At 43.9% G+C, this 23833-nt stretch overlaps 1 protein-coding gene across 1 annotated transcript in view; it reads left to right on the top strand.

Moving 5' to 3' along the window:
• C5 (complement C5) overlaps nucleotides 1-23833 on the top strand; it is a 90338-nt gene that overhangs the window by 53825 nt on the left and 12680 nt on the right. The window contains exons 24-34 of the mRNA XM_081528669.1: nucleotides 461-673; nucleotides 1137-1212; nucleotides 5380-5539; nucleotides 7234-7329; nucleotides 9687-9858; nucleotides 13776-13981; nucleotides 15626-15778; nucleotides 16582-16647; nucleotides 17730-17811; nucleotides 19140-19188; nucleotides 23378-23480. Coding sequence (XP_081384795.1) covers nucleotides 461-673; nucleotides 1137-1212; nucleotides 5380-5539; nucleotides 7234-7329; nucleotides 9687-9858; nucleotides 13776-13981; nucleotides 15626-15778; nucleotides 16582-16647; nucleotides 17730-17811; nucleotides 19140-19188; nucleotides 23378-23480 — 1376 coding nt within the window. The remainder of the gene's footprint in view (nucleotides 1-460; nucleotides 674-1136; nucleotides 1213-5379; nucleotides 5540-7233; nucleotides 7330-9686; nucleotides 9859-13775; nucleotides 13982-15625; nucleotides 15779-16581; nucleotides 16648-17729; nucleotides 17812-19139; nucleotides 19189-23377; nucleotides 23481-23833) is intronic.

Below are 23833 nucleotides of genomic sequence, written 5' to 3'. Positions count from 1 at the left end.
CCCGCTCTGTTGTTGGAGATACAAGAGAGTGGTTTTCCCAGGTCTCACGATGAGGTACAGACAGAGCCCTCATAGCATCAGAGTGTGCACAGTTCAGACTCCTGGCTTTGCACTGGGAAGTGATTAATTCATAGGGTTTACAGTATCTAAAGCTATCACGGTGAATGGCAACTAATTTGCCTTTTCCAGTATGCTGTAATCTGCCCCCTGTATCGTACCATCTTACCTCCATGCTGCGGTGGTGTGGTTAAGCCTGGTGTTTCTTTAAATACAACTTCCTAATCAGATTTTGTTTCCTCTCCCCAGTTCTGAGAAGAAATTCAACTACTTAGATTAAAAAGGAAAGAATAAGGATGGTTGCTTTTATCTCCATTGAAAATATACTGTTACTCAGAAGTTGATACAAATTGAATGTATCTATTTTGATTTTTTTGTTTTTGTGCTTGTTTGTTTGTTTCAGGACTGCTTATAGGTGAAGTCATGTCTGCAGTTCTGAGTCAGGAAGGCGTTGATAGTCTTACCCACCTCCCCAAAGGCAACGCAGAGGCGGAACTGATGAGCGTTGTCCCAGTATTCTATGTTTATCACTACCTGGAAGCAGGAAATAATTGGAACATCTTTTCTACGAACTCAGTAACTCAAAAACAGAACCTGAAGACAAAATTAAAAGAAGGTAAAAGAAAATCTGTTTCATATATTATACATTAAAATCTTGTGATCTTTTTAAGCTAAAATTTGATTAAACTAATATTTAAGTTATGAATTACACAAAATCTTAGTTGTAAAAACATTTCAGCCAAAAAAAAAAAATCATGAGGTGGACTCATTACACAAATAAATACTGTTTGCTGGAGCGTTTTGGCTTAACTTACTGAAACGCCTGGATAAGAGGCAAGACACCTGCATTCCAAGCTCTGCGGAGCACTTCCTTCCTGTTTGAATGAGCTCAGAATGTTCTGCTTGATAATTCCCAGTTCAAGAAATTCATATACTTCCTTCGAGAAGTTCAGTGTTGGCCACAGAGCATATGTTTGCTGCCCAACACCAAAGGAAGTTTACCTTTCCCAGGGGCTCATAATGCACTGAGTAGAGATGGGGTCACTGAAGTACCGTGTTCTTTTCCTGATGCCTCTCAGGGATGGTGAGCATCATGTCCTTCAGAAATGCTGACTATTCTTACAGCATGTGGAAGGGTGGAAGCGCTAGCACTTGGTAAGTAGAAAGTTTTGACTTGTATTTTCACATAGTAGTGAACTAAAGCATGACAACTTTAATGGACACTCCATCCAGCTGCTCAGGCTGAAAAACCTAGTCATCTTTCACTTGCAAGCCTCATCTGATCTAGCAAATACTTTTGGCTGCCCCTCCAAACTATATCCTGAACCTGACTGCTGTTGTGTTGTTTAGTCACTAGTTCCCGTCAGACTCTTTGTGACTCCATGGACTGCAGCCCACCAGGCTCCTCTGTCCATGGGATTTCCCAGGCAAGAATACTGGAGTGGGTTGCCATGTCCTTCTCCAGGGGGTCTTTCTGAATCAGGGGTTGAACCCGTGTCTCCTGCATTGGCAGGTGGATTCTTTACCTCAGAGGCACCAGGGAAGCCCTGAACTTAACTACTTCTCACTAACACCAACACACACCCTGGTCCAAGCCATTCTCATCTCTGACTTGGATTATGACCCTCGCCCCCTCTGGTCTTTCAGCCTCAACCCTGTCTCCTCTTCAGTCTGTACTCAACACAGCAGCCAGAGTGAACCTGTTAGAGCATAAGTTTGGTCACATCACTCAAGAGCATTCGGAAGCTTCCCATCTTCACCAGGGTAAAAACCAGACTTCTTACTATGATCTCCAAGACCCTACATGATCTAGGGGCACCCCACCTCTCTGACCACATCCCCTGCTACGCCCTTTCACCTCACCCGCGCCCCACTAGCCTTCTTGCTGTTCCTGAACGTGCTGACCGTGTTTCCACCTCAGAGCCTTGGCACTGACTGTCACCTGTTCCCTCTCTTCTGGGGAACACTCTCCCCCAGGTGTCAGCAAGGCGGGCTCCCTCCTCTCCCTCGAGCCTTCACCAAAGTCACCCTCTCAGGGAGGGCTCTAGTTATCATTCTATCTAAAATTACCTCCCATTCCAGTACCTCATATCCTTCTCCACAACTTTACTTTTTCCTATTCTCCTGAAAATCTATCCCTAACATTCTCCTTATCTCAGTTATTGTCCATCTGGTCACTAGAATGTAAGCTCCACGTGGACAGTTTCAAGTATTCCTAGTGCCTGGTATTGTAGGTGCTGAGTAAGTAGTTATTCAGTGAGGCATAATACCTTCCAAAATTCTGATGATTTGAGGGAAACACAGTCTCAATGAATAAATCTGTATTGTTTTTGTTGTTGCTGTTCAATTGCTAAGTCTTTGCGACCCTGTGAACTGCAGCACTCCAGGCTTCTCTGTCCTTCACTCTCTCCTGGAATTTGCTGAAGTTCCTGTCCACCGAGTCGGGGATGCATCCAACCATCTCATCCTCTGCCGCCCCCTCTCCTTTTGTCTTCAATCTTTCCCAGCAACAGGGTCTTTTCCAGTGAGTTGGCTCTTCACATCAGGTGGCGAAAATATTGGGGTTTCAGCTTCAGGATCAGTCCTTCCAATGAATATTCAGGGTTGATTTCCTTTAGGATTGACTGGTTTGATAACCTTGCAGTCCAAGATCTATTTTCAGAAAATACTGTCCTGCTTTGACAAAATATTTACTAAAAACACTGCGACAGGTGCTTTGTGGTTTCTACTATATGAAGCACTTGAGCAGGTTCACAGTCTAGAATAACTGTCCTTTAGGTTACGACCTTTAACTGTTGAAAGTGCCCAGGGTTTCCTCCTTGACCCTCAGCTTCTAGACTTGTGCGGTCTCGTGTTTGCCCATGATGCTCATGACTCCTACGCAGATGATTCTCTAATCAACATCTAAGGCCTGTCTTCTTTCGCAAACTCCAGATCCACATTTCCAGGGGGCCTATAAGCCAAAAGCCCTTCAAACACACTCCGCGCCAAACCCATTCTTTTGTTCCTTTGTCATCTTCATCCGCGAACGGCAACACTCTGGCTTCTGCCCCCTGCTGACCACGTTTGACTCCTCCCTTTCCTTTTGGCTGTAGAGCCAATCAGTCACAAAGTTTCACAAAATGTACCTTAGAACTTTTCCGAGTATGGCAACCGGAGGACCACACCCAGGATGCAGGGAGTGGGGGGTTGCTGCAGACTGGAAACCACTGCGTCAGGAGCTGGAAACAGAGGGATGCCTGGAGAACAGAAATCCCCACAAGGAGATGCAACGGCCTCTCAGGAAACCCCTAGAGCCTCTCAAGATTTGGGGCAAGACTGAGTGGTTGGTGTTCAGTCAGAAACAGACACACTCGGACACAACCACCCTAGACCCAACTCCATGAGTTCCTAGAAACACATATGTATATATATATATATATAAGAAAACAGCCAACACCTGAATATCCCCCCAATTTTTTTTTAGAAATACAGGGAAGATAAAAAAACTAAAGAAAACAATATTCATTTTAAAAAGAAAAAGAAAAACAAAATTTTAAAGTAAGGGAGAGAGTCAAGTGGTCTGAGTCTTGAGGGTTTCTGGCCCCTGGGCTGCTGAGTGAAGGAATCAGAGAGCAGGAGAGGCGGTGTAAGAGGCACTTGGGGTCATGAGGGGGATCCCCTGAGCTTGTTTATTCATTTTTGGCTGTGCCCAGTCATTGCTTCCGCAGGCCGGGCTCATTGCGCTGCAGTGAGCGGGGGCTGCTCTCTAGCTGAGGTGCAGGGTTTCTCATTGTAGGCGCCTCTCTTGCTGCAGAGCCCGGGCCCTAGGGCACGTGGGCTCAGTGGTCCCGAGGAATGCGGGACCTTCCGGGGCCAGGGATCAGACTTGTGTCCCCTGCAATGTCAGGTGGATTCTTAACCACTGGGCCACCAGAGAAGTCTCCGGAACTTGCTGTCTGACTAAGTAATCATAATAAATAAAGCTTCCTTGAGAGGTGGCGAGTTCTCCGTCAGTGGCATGACTCAAGGGGAAGCGAGATAAGCACCCCCACGGGTAGTAGGGAAGCGAGATAAGCACCCACGGGTAGTAGGGAAGCGAGATAAGCACCCACGGGTAGTAGGGAAGCGAGATAAGCACCCACGGGTAGTAGGGAAGCGAGATAAGCACCCACGGGTAGTAGGGAAGCGAGATAAGCACCCACGGGTAGTAGGGAAGCGAGATAAGCACCCCCACGGGTAGTAGGGAAGCGAGATAAGCACCCACGGGTAGTAGGGAAGCGAGATAAGCACCCACGGGTAGTAGGGAAGCGAGATAAGCACCCACGGGTAGTAGGGAAGCGAGATAAGCACCCACGGGTAGTAGGGAAGCGAGATAAGCACCCACGGGTAGTAGGGAAGCGAGATAAGCACCCACGGGTAGTAGGGAAGCGAGATAAGCACCCCCGGGTAGTAGGGAAGCGAGATAAGCACCCCCGGGTAGTAGGGAAGCGAGATAAGCACCCCCGGGTAGTAGGGAAGCGAGATAAGCACCCACGGGTAGTAGGGAAGCGAGATAAGCACCCACGGGTAGTAGGGAAGCGAGATAAGCACCCACGGGTAGTAGGGAAGCGAGATAAGCACCCCCGGGTAGTAGGGAAGCGAGATAAGCACCCACGGGTAGTAGGGAAGCGAGATAAGCACCCCCGGGTAGTAGGGAAGCGAGATAAGCACCCCCGGGTAGTAGGGAAGCGAGATAAGCACCCCCGGGTAGTAGGGAAGCGAGATAAGCACCCACGGGTAGTAGGGAAGCGAGATAAGCACCCACGGGTAGTAGGGAAGCGAGATAAGCACCCACGGGTAGTAGGGAAGCGAGATAAGCACCCACGGGTAGTAGGGAAGCGAGATAAGCACCCACGGGTAGTAGGGAAGAGAATTCGGACCTCAGGTGGGGACGTAGATCAGATAACTTGCACAGATTTTACAATCTAGAATTTTATAATTTTGCTCCTCAATATCTGATGTTTGTGAGTCAGTGCTTTAACTCTAAGCTATTTGTTTCAACGCTATTGTCTCCAACTTTAGAGAATTATTGTTGTATCATCAGGCATCAATTTTCAGCTTGTGTGCAGGCTAACAATGCTGCAGTCACAGAAGATGCGCTGCTTACATTTGATTGTTTTTGGAGATCTTCCTGATATCCTCCCTGATGTTTTGAAATAGTAACATCTTACTTTGGAATTGAATGTTTTAAGATGTTTTCTTTTCAAGAATAAACACTGTATGAACTAAAACACACTGCAGGTTGAAAGCCAAAAGGGCTTCAGTGTCTAAACACTTATTTATTTGATTTTTGTCCCAAAGGTTAACAGCTTTTGTTCTAAGAGTACTTGGACAAATAAGTAAATATGTAGATCAGAATCAAAATTCAATTTGTAATTCTTTATTGTGGCTTCTTGAGAAATGTCAACTAGAAAATGGATCATTCAAGGAAAACTCCGACTATCAACCCATGAAGTTACAGGTAAGGACACCAAATGCACAGATGAAAAATAGTTTGATTTAAAAGTCTGAGTTGTGTTCTCATTCATTTTTAGAAGAATAGAAAAAAGAGGGGAAAATATATGCCATCCTGCAAGAAACTTCTCTTATGTACAGGCAAAGAATTTAAAAGGTCTTCTCGTCCTGTTATTCAGATAATTCGATAGGTCAGACGAGTAAGATCTCAGACATCTGCTGTCACAGGCGTTAGCGGGTCACAGAGCCCAAGTTCTAGAGCTCTCAGAAGCGGTAAAATGGGCTCTTTTGTCTACAAACACTTGGTACAAAATCCGCACTTGAACTTCAAGGCCTTCTCATAGGTCAAGGCTGCAAGATGTTGTTGTGAAAGATGGAAGGGATCCTACGTTCACTGTTAGAAAGAAGATTAGAGTTAATTTATCAAGTACAACAAAGTGTTGTTTGATATTGGAATCCACTTACATGTTTAAATTGTAAAATCGCTCCAAAATACTGCTACAGCATCTTCTACTCCTAGAATGTATTTTTTAGGATCCAACAGCTTTCATTTATTTATTTATTTTGCCTGCCCCGATCCAATCCCTTTCATGTCACAAGCGGCCTTCCTGGCTGACCGGGGTCCCATAATTAGGACCGATTAGGACTCCCACAAGGAACGGGGGCAACTGACGCCATCTAGGTGCTATTTGGAAAGTAAAATAATACAACAATTTTTTAAAAAATCCTACCCATCTATCCAGCTGTTCATATCCATTCAACCAGCATTCACTGAGCACCTGGAATGTGCAAGGGCCTCTTTGGGGGACCATGAGGGAGGAAGAGTGTGAAGAATGGATCAGAGAGCATCCCTGCCCCAAAGGAGCTCACACATTGGTAGGGAGTGTAGGGTACAAACACTAACAACTCTAATCAAGATTTAAGTTTATGTGTTCATTTATTCATTCAATAAATATGTACAGAATGTGTACAAAGTGCTACCTGGTAGGGATATAATAATGAACAAAACAGGTATGGTCACTGAGGCCATGGCGATTGTTACCATCTAGCAGAAAAGTCAGACATTAAGTGATTTCAAGTGTGTGATTCACATTAAGAAAAGGTCAATACGGTTTCTTTGAAAGCAGGAGCTCTCATTTAGATTGGGAAAGTTGAAAAAACTATTTGATCAGGTTCCTAGGAGCTCGGTATGAGAGAGGCAGGCAGAAGGTTCCAAGTAGCGCAAGCAGCATGCCTGTTATCTTGAAGTGGAGAGAGGGTGGTTCATTCAAAGAGCTGTAGCCTAGAGGACTCATGGGTAAGTGGCACAAAATAAAGCTGGAGAGACGAGTAGAAGGTCATTTCCTGGAAGGTCTTAGAAACATTGCCTTGGAATGTCACTGCCCTAAGAGGAGAAAATATGGGAGGACGGAAGAAGAATAGCGCTTTGTAGAGAAGGTGGCATTTTAACAGGGTCTTGATGGAGAAGGTGAACTTGAATGTGGGGAAGGGGTATGAAGTGGAGCTCCAGGGAGGAGAGGTGGGGGAGAGAAAAGCAAGTGAAAGCATGTAAAACTCAGAGCTTTGAGAAAATGCCAGGGGTCCAGCTAGAGTGCATGAAGGGAGAGAGAGGGAGGGGAGGCCAAAGTGGAGAGTCAAGCCAGGTCATTTCGCTTGAAAGACACCATTTCACTCTCCTTTTAAAACACTGCTTGTTTTTAGGGGACCTTGCCTGTTGAAGCCCGAGAGAAGACTTTGTATCTTACAGCCTTTGCTGTGATTGGAATTAGAAAGTCTTTTGATATATGCCCCATGGAGGTGAGTGTTTTCTTTCTTCAACACCCACTGTCTGTTTCTGTACCATATTTGGGGAACAGAGCGGGGGATAGGATGGGGGGTTTGAAAATAACCTGAACTCCAGAATTTAAGGAATTTGGAAGTATGATAGATGCTAAAGAGCATCTAGTCCAACCCACTCATTGACAGCTGAGAAAACTGGGGCCTGTAAGAAAGGTGAATTTAATTGTCCCATGTCACAAGATACTGAATTGTAGATCTGTGATTAGAATAAATAACTTCTGATTGTGATGAGAAGATGACCCCATGTCCCTGGGACCCTACTCTTACCCCTGCTAACTCTTACACTATGTATGGGACTGTTCTTTTATTACATGGAATCAGTTCAGTTCAGTTCAGTCGCTCAGTTGTGTCCGACTCTTTGCAACCCCATGGACTGCAGCACGCCAGACTTCCTTGTCCATCACCAACTCCCGGAGCTTACTCAAACTCAGGTCCATCAAGTCGGTGATGCCATCCAACCATCTCATCCTCTTCTCCTCCTGCCTTCGATCTTTCCCAGCATCCAGGTCTTTTCCAAGGAGTCAGCTCTTTGCATCAGGTGGCCAAAGGATGGAATTACATGGAATACTGAGTACTAAAGTGCTCTGTATCTCAGAACTGCTAAGGACACCCCCTACCATGTTTTCTGCCTGGGGTTGTACTGTTTCATTTGCTTGGAAGCTGAGGGGAGAAAGGAGAGGATCCACTTAAGTGAATCAACATAGAAGACTCTAAAGATTAACAGAAATGAGATCCTGATCTGGGAAGTAAATTAGACCTATCCTTCAAACCAGCTGGCAGAACTGAGATGAAAAAACCTAAGGGGACTGGTAGGACTTGAACCACAGAATGAAATGGTTTTAGTTTAGTTCAGGAGAATTGTTATATGTGTGTGTTGTTGTTATTGTTTAGTCGCTAAGTTGTGTCTGTCTCTTTCGTGACCCCACGGACTGTGGCCTGCCAGGCTCTTCTGTCCATGGGCTTTTCCAGGCAAGAATACTGGAGTGGGTTGCCATTTCCTTCTCCAGGGGATCTTCCCCACCCAGAGATTGAACCCGCATCTCTGAATCAGCAGGTGGATCCTTTAGCACTAAGTCACCAGGGAAGCCCTAAATATATGTATGCATGCGTGCATGCCAAGTCACTTCAGTTGTGTCTGACTCTTTGTGACCCTGTGGCCTATAGCCTGCCAGGCTCCTCTGTCCATGGGATTCTTCAGGCAAGAATACTGGAGTGGGTTTCCATGCCCTCCTCCAGGGGATCTTCATGACCCAGGGGTCAAACCTGCATCTCTTACATCTCTTGTGTGTATACACACACACACACACACACACACATATACACATGTGGGGCTTCCCGGTGGCTCAGTGGTCAAGAATCTGCTTGCAATGCAGGAGATACAAGAGGCACGGGTTCAATTCTCAATCAGCAAACAATTCTCAATCGGCCAAACACACATATATACGTGGTAGCACTAGTGGCAAAGAATTCGCCTGCCAGTGCAGGAGACACAAGAGACGTGGGTTTGATCCCCAGGTTGGGAAGGTCCCCTGGAAGAGGGCATGGCAACTCACTCCAGTATTCTTGCCTAGAGAATCCCATGGACAGAGGAGCCTGGCAAGCCATAGTCCATAGGGTCACAAAGAGTCAGACATGACTGAAGCAACTTAGCATGCATATATATATATATATTCAACAAGACAAAATAATCAACAAGGAACATTGCCAGTGCCTGGTGGTATGTGAGTGAGAGACAGATGGAGCTGGCGAGGAGGTGCCAGACAAGGCGAGGGGAATATTGTACCATACTGCCTCCTCACCCACTTATCCAAAATAACTATTTCAGTTGTCTCCGGGCAGAGGCATAGAGATTATTTTCCCAGGAATCCTTAGGATCAAAAAGCACTTTGGCAGCTTGGCTCTTTTTTTGCTGCTGATGGTTTTATTTAGTAAGACTTTTGAAAATGTGACTCTGTCTCAGCTATGCTGGGTGGAGAAGAAAGCCATGTCTCTACTTGATGCTTCTTCTTCCCAGAAGCCAGGTCTGACATGGGAAGCAGAAACTAAATGGGAAAACCTCTACCAAGGAGGGAGCCTTCAGAAGCAAAAACTTAAACCGGTTTGGACAATCTTATTTTCATTTTCCAGGTTACCCTCTGCTCCTTCTCCCAGAAGGATTTGCTTCAGGGAGCCACCATCCATTTCCACTAGGTCATTTCCCTTTCTGCCTTTCATCTTGCCGCAACCTGGGCTGGTGGAACCTGGAGGTAGATCCCGTCAGTTGATAGGACAAATCTTGTCAAAGAAACTTAAGTATCCTCTGCTCTTGTTTCCAGAAAATCACCACGGCTGTAAGTAAAGCTGACATCTTTCTGCATGAAAATGCCCTCTCAACCCAGAGTGCTTTTACACTGGCCATTGCTGCTTACGCTCTTTCCCTAGGAGATAAAGCACACCCACAGTTTCGTTCAATTGTCTCTGCTCTGAAGAAGAAAGCTTTCGTCAAAGGTACGACTTGTTTCTGACATTTGTTCACCAAGTGTCCAATAAGCACGTTGTTGAGTTGCTCAGTTGTGTCTGACTCTTTGGACCCCATGGACTGCAGCACGCCAGGCTTCCCTGTCCTTCATTATCTCCCAGAGTTTGCTCAAACTCATGTCCGTTGAGTCAGTGATGCCATCCAACCATCTCATCCTCTGCTGTCCCCTTCTCCTCCTGCCTTCAATCTTTCCCAGCATCAGGGTTCTGTCCAATGAGTCAGTCCTTTGCATCAGGTGGCCAAAGTACTGAAGCTTCAGCTTTAGCGTCAGTCCTTCCAATGAATATTCAGGGTTGATTTCCTTTAGGACTGACTGGTTTGATCTTCTTGCTGACCAAGGGGCTCTCAAGACTCTTCTCCAGCACCACAGTTCAAAGTTCAATTCTTTGGCCCTCAACCTTCTTTATGGTCCTAATAAACATATAGCCTGTGCTAATTCTGGGAAAGGTTGGGGCGTGCAAAGTAGAGTGAGACAGAATGCCCACTCTCAAGGAACAAAGACATCACAATACAATTAATAAGCACTACTATTCATTTATTTAGTCACTCATTCAGCTCATATTTATGCATTTCTTAATTCAACAAATGTGTATGGAGTACCTCCTATGTTCCAGGCTTTGTTCTAGGCTCTGGGGATAAAGCATCAGACAAAAAAGAAAAAAGTCCAGGCCTTCATGAAATTTATATTCTGTTTAGTGAGAGAACATGATCAATAACTAAAACATTGCATGTAGTGACTATTCAGTGATATATTAACCTATTTAGTGATGACTGATACAAAGAAAAATAAAGCAAGGAAGGGAGAGAAAGTGAGGGGATTGGTTGTAATTTTAAACAGGGTGGTTGGGCTTCAGCTTCATTGAGAAGATGGTATTTGAGTCAAGACCTGAAGGAGGTGAGGAAGCAAACCAGTGGCTTTCTGGAAGGGTGTTTCCTGATAGAGAAACAGTTTATGAAAATGCCTGAGGTAGGAGCTTGCCTGGTGCTCCAAGGAAGGCAAGGAGCTCAGGGTGACTGGAGAGAAGTGGGATGAGGGCAGAGTGACGTCAGGGAAGGAAAGGGCGAGGGAGCACCAGGCAGGACCCCAGGGGGCGTTACCGGAGCTCTGCAGGACTCCTGCATACAGCGGGGTAATGTACAAAGCACAGGCGAAGGAAGCTGAAATCCAGCTTTTGCTCCTCTACCCCAACCACGCTGCCTGGTTTGGGTCTGCCTCTACGCAGAGCAAGCAGTGTCTGAGTCTTACTCATATCGAGGTACTCTGGGGGCCAGTGGGATTCCCCAAAACCTTAACTTCCACTTCAAGTGAGAAGGGAAGTCATTGGAGGACTTTGAGCAGAAGAGTGCATGACCTAGCTTATATTGTACCAGGCTGACCAAAAGGCATATATTTCATTTTGAAGAATAAAGACATTGCTTACTATGGGTCAAGAATAAAGAAATAAAGAGGAGTAGTGGTCATTGGCCAATGTGCCTTGACCAGCACTGGCATGGTTGGGTACTTCTGAGCCCTCTCCTGGCTGAAGTTTCCTAAAAGTTTAATAATAGTACGTGAGGTTTATCACCATCTACAAAATTTGACTTCTGTCATCATTTAAAAAATGACTGAATCTCAACATATACTTCAAAACTACTTCTATAATACTTTTCAAATAACACAAAAGAAATATCTTGGATATTGTAAGAAATGAATCATAAAATAATAGAATTTAAGAGCTAGAAGGGAATGTATTAGTTCACATAATGTTTGAACTGGAACTATCTTTAGAAACAAAATCTTCATTCAAAAAAAAGCCTTCAAGAGGGAGGGAAAACATTTTGTCCCTCAAGTCAAGCAAGCAAGGTAATTCTGAGTTGTAAACAGATACATCAGAATTTTGAGGGGGGGATGTTGGAGTGATGGAGTTGGAGGTTGGGGTTAGCAGATGAAGAACTGTTACATACAGAATGGATAGCAACAAGGTCCTGCTGTCTAGCAGGGAAACCACAGTCAATACCCTACGATGAACCACGAGGGAAAGAATATTGGAAAGAATATGTGTGTATACACACACACACACACACACACATACACACATATATATACATACACACACATATACACACACATACACACACACATATATACACACACAACATATACACACACACACATATACACACAGACACATATATACACACACATATACACACACATACACACACATACATACACACACATATACACACACATACACACACACATATATATACATACACACATATACACACATACACACACATATATACACACACAACATATATACACACACACATACACACACACACATATACACACACACATATATACACATACATACACACATATACACACACACCTGTGTGTGTGTGTGCGTGTGTGTGTGTGTTAGTTGCTCAGTAGTATCTGACTCTTTGCAAACCATGGACTATGTAGCCCGTCAGGTTCTCTGTCCATGAAATTCTCAAGGCAAGCCATATGGGAGTGGGCTGCTGTTTCCTACTCTAGGGGATCTTGGCCCAGGGATCAAACCCAGGTCTCCTGAATTGCAGGCAGATTCTTTACTGTCTGAGCCACCAGGGAAGCTCATATATACGTTTACGTGTGTACACACACACAGGCACGCACACGCGCACACACACACATATATACACTGTGCTCAGGCACTCAGTCGTGTCTGACTCTTTGTGACCCCATGGACTGTAGCCCACCAGGCTTCTCTGTCCACGGGATTTTCCAGGCGAGAACACTGGAGGGGTTGCCGTTTCCTCCTCCAAATATATATACAGATATAGATATATAAAGCTTCCCACATGGCTCAGCGGTAAAGAATTCACCTGCCAATGCAGGATACATGGGTTTGATGCCTGGGTTGGGAAGATCACCTGGAGTAGGAAATGGCAACCCATCCCAGTATTGTTGCCTGAAAAGTCCCAGGACAGAGGCGCTTGGTGGGCTGCAGTCGCTGAGGTCACAGAGAGTCGGACACGACTGAGTGACTGAGCACAGCACACACACAGCACAGGACAGTAAAACCAAGTATGACCTAGAGACTAACTTATGACAAGTATCACCTACATGAAATTGTCTTTAGTGTTTTAAATTGGGAGGACACAGAATAGTTAAGGGTTAGGTATGATCTCAAAATTTCCAAACTGTGTTTCTTTTTTTTCTATCAAGGAGAAACGTTCTCTAATTTTTTTGGTAGTGTCAATAATAATAACAATAAGTGTATATATATACATATATATGTATATATAGAGCTTTCTGGTTTATGAAAACATTTACATTTTGGTATCTCACTTGAGTTTCACTGCAAGGAAGAAAGCACTATCTACACTTCAGGGAAATGGAAGAATCACAGAATGAAAAGAATCCATCCAAGTTTACAGGGCTGCTAGTAGCCGAGTAGAGGCTAGGACCTGGGTACTGTTAGTGCTTCCAGCTTACTGCCCTTCCCATCCTACCATACAAAAGTACATGTAGCACATGGAAATGTTCCACAGTGACTTTTCTGAATAAAGACAAACAGCCTTGTTTTTCTTATTTTTATCGAAGTCTAGTTGATTTACAGTGTTGTGTTAGTTTCAGGTGTACAGCCAAGTGATTCAGCTATCTATCACCTACCCATCTGTCTGTCTGTCTATCTGCTCATGTTTAGATTCTTTTCCATTATAGGTTAAAACAGCCCTGTGTTAAGAGATCTTGTTTGTACTGGTCACCTTGGAAAATTCTTCTTACAAAAGAATATGGAACTTTGGAAACCAGAAGGCCACTACCGGAAGAAACGTCTAGAAACCTGCTAGAATTGTTACGCCAAATTCACATTTTTCATTATATTTACCAGTGTGATTTGTTGATGTTTAGGTAATCAACCCATTTATCGTTTTTGGAAAGATGATCTTCAACAGAAAGACAGCTCTGCACCTAATACTGGCACAGCTCGTATGGTAGAAACCACGGCCTATGCCTTACTTACCAATCTGAACTTGAAAGACATGAATTATGTGAATCCGATCATCAGATGGCTATCAGAAGAGCAGCGATATGGAGGTGGCTTTTATTCAACCCAGGTAATGTTGCCTTCTCTCATGGTATCTTCCTGGAGATGTCTCTAGTGCCTCCCACACCGCATATTCCACACTCCTTCTGGCCTCCATGGTTCTGTCACCGAATGAGCACACTAAAGATATGAATAAATGACTGGAATCAAGGACCCTAAGGAACCTCTGCCTCGACACCCTTCTCATGCAGAGGCGAGACTCAGCTCCAGGAGGTTCAGGAGGTTCATTCACAGAGTTACTGGCAAAGCCAGCATCAGAACTCACACCTCTAAACTCCAAGCCCAGAACTTCCTTTATGATTCTTAGTTACCATGAAGGGCTAGGAGAGTTATCAGCAATTATATTAAATCCTATATAAGAAATAGTGGCTGCCTCGTAAACAAAGGCACAGATGTTCCTTTCCACAATACTAAATGAAAAGTAAGAGGAATACTGATTATTAGCATGTTTATCTGTCTACCTACCGATGTAAACTCATTTGAGTATGTGTATTTTGCATTATAACTATCAAGTAGTTGTATAGTGTACATCTACACTCAAGTTTATCTCAAATGTTAGCATCTTCCCTGTTCCCTGGATGCTTGGGCAATGACAGGGTGTGTGTGTGTGCATATACAATTTAGAGCTAGAGGGCTCCTTAAGGGTGATGTTAGTGATCATCTAATTCTAATCAGGGGAAGGAAATGGGTTTCACCATGGGCACAACTGGAGGCTTAGAGGAAAGAAGACCCCACTGGTGAGCACCGGCTGCTTGGACATGGTGGGAAGGTGGTCACAAATCTGCTCTCTCTGATTCAACCAGGTCCCCCAATTCTGTAGATGAGGAAGACAAGATCTAGAAAAATTAAGTTCATCCCGCTAGTGGTTAAAAGAGTCTGCCTGCCAATGCAGGAGACGTAAGGGCCCTGGGCTTGATCCCTACATCAGGAAGATCCCCTGGAGGAGGACATAGCAATCCACTCCTGTATTCTTGCTGGGAGAATCCCGTGCACAGAGGAGCTTGGCAGGCTACAGTTCATAGGGTTGCGTAGAGCTGGACACGACTGAAGCGACTTAGCACTCATGCACACATTTATTCCTTCACCAAATATTTGTTGAATAACTACCATGTGTGTACCTGCTAAATGTAACGGATGCCAAGAAAGATGTACTGTTGCCCCCAAAAATCTTACATAGAGTGGGGGGATGCCAGTGAAAAACTCTACATAAAATATTACCAATTGAGAAGAATGCTCTAAGGAGCAGAGGGGAAGAACATTGAAACAGAATAATGAGAAGGGGGAGATTCTCTGTGTCTTCCCTGTGGGGCTAGTTAAGCTTAGATATGAGGATGGGAAGGAGATCCACAGTTGTGCAAGGAGTTGGAGGCATTCTGGAAAGGATGACTTGCCTGAGGTCACGTGCTCAAGACACATGGAGAACCTGGATGTAAGGCCACACTGCCTTCTTGTCCCTGCGGCCAGCAGCATCCTCACTGGTGGAGGGAGACTCTTCCTTCCCCCTCCACACAGGGGCCCTTAACTAGTTTCACTCAGTCACCTGGAGTTTCATCTCCAGGCAACACTGACTCACCTTCTCATAAGAAAGTCTATTTGTAAACAGGGGGTATGCAAATGAGTGAACCTATTTTTGCACCTTGCTGTTTGTTGATAGGATACAATTAATGCCATCGAGGGCCTGACAGAGTATTCACTCCTGGTTAGAAAACTCCGCTTGAACATGGATATCAAAGTGTCTTACAAGAATAAAGGTGACCTCTACCATTATAAGATGTCAGAGAAGTATTTCCTTGGGAGGCCAATAGAGGTAAATAAAAGATTTTTCAAAATAATATTTTACAACTAGATGGGACCTTCGAGATAATCTGTCCTGCCCTTCTTATACAAATGTAACTATTCACTCCTTAAACCTAAGATGAGTACCTACGATATTCTAAGCAGGGATGCCTGCTCTGTCCTGGGCACTGAGATCCAAAGGTAAAACACAAAGAACCCTTGTGCTGTAGAGGAGACAGTCATTGCAACAAACGGTGAAAACTAAGATCTTTGCTAGGTTCACAGAAGGACAGAGGGGAGCCTCCTGAGCCAGGCTGAGAGGTGAGAGCAGTTTTTCAAATGCATGCAAAAGGGCAGGATAAATCTGGAAGAATCAGAAGTTAGCCAGGTGAAGAGAAGCGAAGAATGTCCTGGACACAGAGAACAGCACACACAGAGGTTTGACAGCAGAGTAAAGACGCACTTGGGAAACCTGCCAGTGGTTCCAGCTGACCCCGGACACGTGCAGACTGTGGCCAAACTGGACATGGTCTGCAGGTCGCCCGACAACCGCCCCCATGTCCTTTGCTACTACTGCGTTTTTAAAAATGAAAACCTGGATGGCCAGTGAGAATTTCCCAAGGGAAAAACTACTTTGGAAAAACTAGGTTCCGTATCAGTAATAGTAGCTATCGGTATATAGATGCTGATATGTATTTTTTTAATTACCACATTTTAGATTATTTAAGGTATATTTAAACATACAAATAACCAGAAATAGTTGTTACTGTCCACAGCCTTTTGTGCAAAGTAAATAAGCATGAGAAATAGTATTGAATGCAAAAATCTTTCCAGGTGCCTCTCAATGATGACCTCGTGGTCCTAAGTACTGGACAGAACAGCGGCTTGGCCACAGTGCATGTGAGTATTTTGTGGAGAGCAACTTAATTGAGGTTATACATCAGCTTATAGTAAGTAATCTAAAAGAAAGAGACCTTGCCACAAAGTTATAGAAATCTGGGCTTGGGTAACCATAACTGAGCTAAGAGTCATTTATCATTCTTTCTGGTTATCTTGATAGCTATCCCCACAGTTTCTTTTTGAAAATAGCTGTTAATCTTTATATTTAGAAATTACATATAAGTATATGCATATAGTTTTATAGAGATAAATAATTTTTATGTTTATATGTATATGTATATGCATATGATGTGTGTATGTATGTATACATTCACACGTATATACATGGATGCTGAGGTTAGTAACAGTCACATCTCATTTATCCAGCATCACTGCTGACTAATGTGTATATGTAAGGGCTTAAGTGCCTTCTATTTTTAACCACAGGCTACATGGACACACATAAACAGCTTTGAAAAACTAAGCTGTAACTGCCAAATGCCTAAAATAATAGAAACTACATATTCTGAGCATAAATTAACATTCCCCTGATTATTTAACTGTGCACTCATCTTTAGCACATTTATTCCTTCAAAGACTGTTGCTAAGATTGTGTGCAGGTGGGAAGATGGATGGTCCACTGTCCTGTCACTTCTGGTTGCCCTCACTACACCTACTTCTGGCAGCACCCCTGCCCTTCCATGCACACCTATAATTTGTTGTTACCACAGTGGTTTGTGGGCTGGAGAAAACCATACTTCATGACCTTGTGGTGTTCTGTGTAAAATTAGAAAGTACAGGCTCAAGGATGAAAGTCTTAAAAACTTTCCTGCAGAGTGAGGTGCTCAGATTTGACTGCGTGGAATTTGGACCAAGGTTCTGCCTGGAGAGAGATCATTTTTAGCTTACTTTGGGCTTCTCAGTTATGTTTCAAATTGTGGAGTTTGCTGAAAGTCCAGTTGCTGGGAAAATGGGTCTTTAGTGCATCCCATTTGCACTGGGTGATAAAAATACTTGCATCCTGTTTTCAGACACAGTCCTGCCATAATACGTTTTCCACTCCCCATTTTAAACAGTCTTCTTGTTTATTTGTCCCAATATAGGTAAAAACTGTGGTTCACAAAATCAGTACCTCGGAGGAAGTTTGCAGCTTCCATTTGAAAATTGAAACCCAGGAAATTGAAGGTAAAACAGCATGATTTACACTATAATGTTGGCTAAGCATAAAGAATGCCGAAGAGCTTCTCTGATTAGGAAAAATGTGCTAAAGTAATTTCTCATTCAAATTCTTTAATAGGTTGACATCTGAGTAAACATAACTGCCATATATTATAATAGAGGTAGCTCATTAATAACAGTTGGAAACTGATACTAAATAACAATATCTAGGTTAAATGTATCCACTGTTGATCCAGAAATTGCTTTGACTAAAAAAGCACTTTAAAAAATGTAACTAGGATCTAGAGAAGTGGGATGGGATGGGTATTAGAGAGGAGGTTCAGGGAAAGGAGACAGGTATATTTATGGCTGATTCACGTTGCACAGCAGAAGCCAACACAATATTGTAGAGCAATCATCCTCCAAATAAAAATCAATTAAAAATAAAAGCTAAGAAAAAAAAGAATGTAGCTAGGGACTTCCCTGGTAGTCCAGTGGCTTGGTTTGCCTGATCCCACATGCCTCGCAGCCAAAAAACCAAAACATGAAAGAAAAAAAAAAACAAAAGAGAAGCAATATTGTAACAAATTCAATAAAGACTTTAAAAGAAAAAGAGAATGTAACTAGCAGTAAGGGCCTAATTTCAGAACCTTGAATTTCTGTTACTAGTTTTATGTCTGTGTTCCATTCCCAAGCCCTGAATTTCTCTCATTTCTGAGAGAACCTCTGTTGGGCTTCTATCCCGTACCCTTTCTGTATCCCTAGGAGTCTGGCAAATGCACATTTCCTGGCCTCCATCTTCAGCTTGGTCTCTTGGGGACCAGCGAGTCTTGCTTAACGCGCCTGTCTTTCCTCTCCGCGCGGCCCTCACTCCCCTCTTCGGATGGGCGGCTCCCTCCCAGTGTAGGAGCGCGGCCGCGTACACCCGGTCCTCCGGCCCGTGGCCCTGGGACCAAGGGCTGTGCTGTCCCCTGCCTGACAGCTTCTGCTTCTGACTGAGTCCTGTTCCTGCGGGAAATTTCCAGCTACCAGAGAATCTAGACATGGCCGCTTCCTCCCTGCCACCTCCCCCAGATGCAGATCTGCCTTAAATGACTCCTTCCTTATTAAGTTCTTGGAGAGCACAGAACTGTTCTAATGCTTTCAACAGTTCCTGGACTGTCAGGAGCCAACTGACCACTCCATTAAAACCAGAATTTCCATTAAAATCATCAAAAGTGCCAACTTCCAGATCTCAAATCATTTTTAAGTGTGTTCAGAGGCCTGCTCATTAATGATTCTGTTCTGACATGTCCCAAAAGAAGCTAAAAACCGTTTGCTCTTATTTTTGTCTGTCTGTTTGTTGTGTGTGCCAGCCTCCGGCTACAGCGGCTCAGAATACAAGCGCATAGTGGCCTGCGCCAGGTAAGCCCGTCTCCGTCAGGGGGACAGTGGCTCTCAGGGCTTCACTTCTGCCAAAGAATTCTCTCTCCAAATCTTTTTGAATGATAAAGATGTCCATAAGTAAAATTGTTCACTTTTTTTTAATGTGGAATATAGCAGATATTCTTAAACAGCTACTTACTCTATGGAACAGTTTTGTTTTGCTCATATACACTTTTCTCTCCCATTTTTGGCTTTTTTCTAATTCAAACACTATATTATTAATTTGTCTTCCAGAAAGGTAGATTATGATATATAACTATTAGGAAAAGAGCAAATATTCTCTCAGAAGCGGCTCCCACTCTTTTACTTAGAAAAGTCGTGTTCGCCCAACAAAATCTCTGGTCATTAGCAGCCAGCCAGTGGTTCTCAAATCAGGTTGTACATTGAACTCATCTGGAGAGCTTTTAGAACTCTGCAGAACTCTGTCTGACCTCACCCCCTGCAGGGTCTTCTAATGGTATCCAGGGCTAAGAACCTTGGATTACCCTTAGCAGACTAACTCCAAGGCCTGATTTGACAACTAGTTGCTACTAGTAACAATTTACCGTAAATATAATGACTTGCAGGGGCTTCCCAGGTGGCTCAGAGGTAGAACAATCCACTTGCCAATGCAGGAGAAGCAGGTTCATTCCCTGGGTTGGGAAGATCCCCTGAAGGAGGAAATGGCAACTCACTCCAGTATTCTTGCTTGGGAAATTCCATGGACAGAAGAGCCTGGTGGGCTGCAGTCCATGGATCTCAAAGAGTTTGACACAGCTGCGCGCACGCGCACACACACACACACACACACACACACACACACAATGACTTAACTCAAATGTATTATCATTCTGGAAGTCAGAAGTCCTCAAACCAAGGTGTTATTGGGACTATGTTCCTTCTGGAGGCTCCAGGGGAACCTTTTCCAGATTCTAGAGACACCTGCTTTCCTTGGCCTGAGCCTCCCTCCCTCCATCTTCAAAGCCAGCAGCACAGCATCTTTTAGTATCTCCCTCTGACTCAGACCCCTGATTCCACCATCACACCTCCTTCTCTGATTCTCCTGCTTCTTTCCCTTATGAAGACCCCTGTGATCACATTGGACTCACCTGGAATCCATTCAGGAGACTCTCCCTGGCTCGAGAGCCTTACCTTAATCACACTGCAAATCCCCTTTGCTATTTAGGGTAACAGATTCACAGGTTTGGGGGTTAAGAGATGAACACCTCTGTGGACCATTGTTTTGCTTACCAAGCCACCGTCCTAAAATGTTTATGAAAATATGCCTTATACCTTGGTGATCACCCAGAGTGAATCAGGTAGTGGAAGAGCCAGACTAGAACACAGGCTTCTTCCTTCTTCTCTCTACCACCCCTTAGGACCTCCTGTTCTGTTCTATTTTCTTAATTCTTCCTATTCTCAACAACACTGATTTCTATGGCTGGTATTTTGCTGTTTATACTTGTTATCACACATGATGCAAAGCATTCAGAATGGGTAACTTAGAAATTCCATGCAGTTATGTCATAGATCAGAGCTGAAAAGGATTTTAGGAACGATATAGTAATCCCTTATTTTAGTGGTAAAGAAACTGAGGCGCCAGGAGGGGGAGGAGCCTGCCACGTTCTCACAGTTAGAGGTAGACCATGACGCCCAGTCCAGTTTCTAAATCACCCCCTTCAGACAGCGCTATCTGAGACCGCCAGCTTTAAGGAACAGCACGCTGTTTCTCAATTGCTCGACCTCATCTCCCAGCCTTGTCTGTGATCCCAGGCCAGTCCCTCTCTTCTCAGGGTTCGTTCATCAGCTAGTCAAGTCCCACGTAAAGTCCCGCCTTCCGTCCTGGGCCAGTCTCCGCCCTCTGCTCTCCCTCCACACCCTTCTTCATTCCCTAAGGTCCTGCTAGGGTCACACTTTCTCAGGCAGCTCCATTACTGCCATTCCTACTCTTGGGTGCCTCTCTTCTGGCAGACAGGGTGTGATCACTGTCTGAGTCCCTAGCATGTCTTGCAGGGAGGAACGAGCAAACTTGTTCTGGGCAAAGCTAGAATCAGTATGTGGGACCTACAGGGAGGCACCCGAGCGAACGCAGCAAGGGCTCTGCAGCAGGACAGCTAGGACTCGGGTCGCTGTCAGCAGATCGCCGCTCCAGGCCTCTTCTCTAAGCAAGAATATGGGGCTGCCGGATCCCAGAGCAGCTTCCAGTGTTTCCACACGCTGCTATGCATAAAAGGGCTCTCATCAAAAACTTGGTAATCTGCATTCCAGATTGTTAATCTACAAAAGAAAGCAATAGAGATATGGTATTCAGTATTCTATCTTTTGTGGGGGTTTTTTGGTTTTGGGGTTTTTTTAAATAAACTGGGGACAGAATGTTAAAAAAAAAATCCAGGTAGAACATGCTTTTGGCTATATGATGCTGAAGTTGGGTTGGACAAATTCCAAATGTAACTGTGTAGTACTTATTCATGTGAGAAATTCTTTGCCTTCAAATGCACACTCTCCTGATTTAAGAAAATGCCAGCACAGTTTCTATGTTGAGAGGGTCTCTTTCGTGTATTTAGCTTTTAACAACTTCTCTGTTGTATTCACAAGAAAAGAAAAAAGGATTTCATTTCTCTCCTTCTCTTGGAACAAAATGCCTTTGGGAAGGATTGCTGTCTTTGGCAGCAGGCAAAGGGCTTCTTGAAAGGAAGGTTTCTGTTCCCTGGTTGAAACAGTCGCCATGGCAACCAGTCATCAAGGCTCCAGCAACTTTTCATAGACACTCTCCACTCAGGAGGCCCTTTTCCGTCGTGTTGACAGAGTATTTGCATCTGTGAGCCAGAGTTCTCCACTTTTGGTGACACTCATTCATCCAATCACGGGCATGTTGGATGCCATACTTTCAGTTACACACTGCCTTATATTTTGTTCCAAATTATTAAGTTGGTGAAGAATGAGCCAGAAATTTTATACTATTTACATTTTTATGGCAAGTATGATATCTCAAACTTCTAATAGGGTTTGCTTTATACATGGTCGATAAGATATGATTGGGGAAAAAAGATTCCTTATCACCTCACTAATTTGAATAATAGCTCCCATTTCACTCATACTTATTTTGGGGGGGTGAGGTCAGTTCATCTTCCTCCGTGAAGCTGTCTCCCCAGGCTCTTCCTTTAATCCTGACTCCTCTCCCAGGTTCTACTCTCAGATGTTCAGCTGTCTCTCCCACATCTTGAGGCAGGAATCTAAAACTCAACCTTTGCAGAACACACTCCGATCCAGTCCCTGCCCTACCAGCCTTCTCCTCTTTTAGCATTAACTCTGCTTAATTGTAGCAACAGGCCTCTCTGCCTCTCAAAACAAAGTCTTGGAATTATAACTTTAAAGCACAAGTTTATACTTTTTCGCAATTAATTTTACAAATAAGAAAATGAACTCTAGAAAGGGGAAGTAATCTCTCAGCAGAACTGGGATAAAACCCAAGTTTCCTAATTCCCCATTTCACTATTCTTTTCTCTCATACCAGAGAAGCAAAAACAAAATCAATCGAATTGCCCATGTTACTCCCTCTGCCTTTCTCCTCAGCTCCCCCACAAGCACAATTCCTAGACAAAGGGTAGTCCTTGAAACATTTTTTAAAATCAAATATCTACTGTGAAAATTTTAGAAGATAGAGAAAAACATGGGAAAGAAAAGAGATAATCTCTTATGAGCTCATCATCCAGAGGAAGTAGCTGCTGCCATCTAGTGTGTTCCTTCCAGTCTATTTCTGAACATGTTCATCCAGTCTCTTGCCAATATACAGTTAATTTTTTTCTTGGAATATATGCTCTGCTAGAGAAAGAATCAGGATGAGAATCAATAGACTCATGGAGCCCTGAGGCGAGCTAGTCATGTGACCTTGAACAAATGCCTTGCTCTCATCCTCAATGTCCTCAACTAGCTAATTAAGAGATTGGACCGAATAGCCTTTATCATCTCCTCCAACTCCAGAACGGTGGTCCACTGAGGCTACTGGTCAAGTGAGGAAAGGGTTGGGATGGATGACGCAGAGATCTCTTTAAAATTCAGAGATTATAACACATATATCATACAGAAGCAAATAATTAGAGACTCAAATTAGAAACCAAGGAACAGGGCCTTTTCTTCAAGAATCTTTTCCATTTACTTGTTTCGTGTCCTCATCTCTACCTTATTTCAGCTACAAGCCCAGCAGTGAAGAGTCGTCATCTGGGTCCTCCCATGCAGTGATGGATATCTCTCTGCCTACTGGAGTCAGTGCAAACCCAGAAGACTTAAAAGCTGTAAATGTCTTCTCTTAAATATTGTTATGGATACTTGCTTTCATTTGCTGCATTATTTTACAAAGCTATTTCCATTCATTCTGTTTCACTTTCTTAGACTCTCTCAGAATATTCTTTTCAAACCAACAATCTGCCTAAGGTTTTATTTTTCAAAGTGAAACAGGGGCAAGTACTATGCTTGCATGGACAGAATAACGTGAGTGCGTGTGATGACACCTCCAGACTCTTTCGGGAGGGGGAGCTGTCCGTCAGTGTCTTTAAATAGTGGATGATACCCCCACGACCTCACATTCCATCACTGGGTGAGTGCACTTAAACAGAAAGGTCGCGAAGTTAAATCTGAGCTTTTCTCT

This window comes from Giraffa tippelskirchi, chromosome 1 (genome assembly GCF_054371585.1).
Source record: "Giraffa tippelskirchi isolate mGirTip1 chromosome 1, T2T-mGirTip1v1.2.pri, whole genome shotgun sequence".
In the NCBI taxonomy this organism is placed as follows: Eukaryota; Metazoa; Chordata; class Mammalia; order Artiodactyla; family Giraffidae; genus Giraffa; species Giraffa tippelskirchi.
The sequence above is the reverse complement of the archived record's forward strand: the minus strand, read 5'-3'. Positions and strand labels throughout refer to the sequence as shown.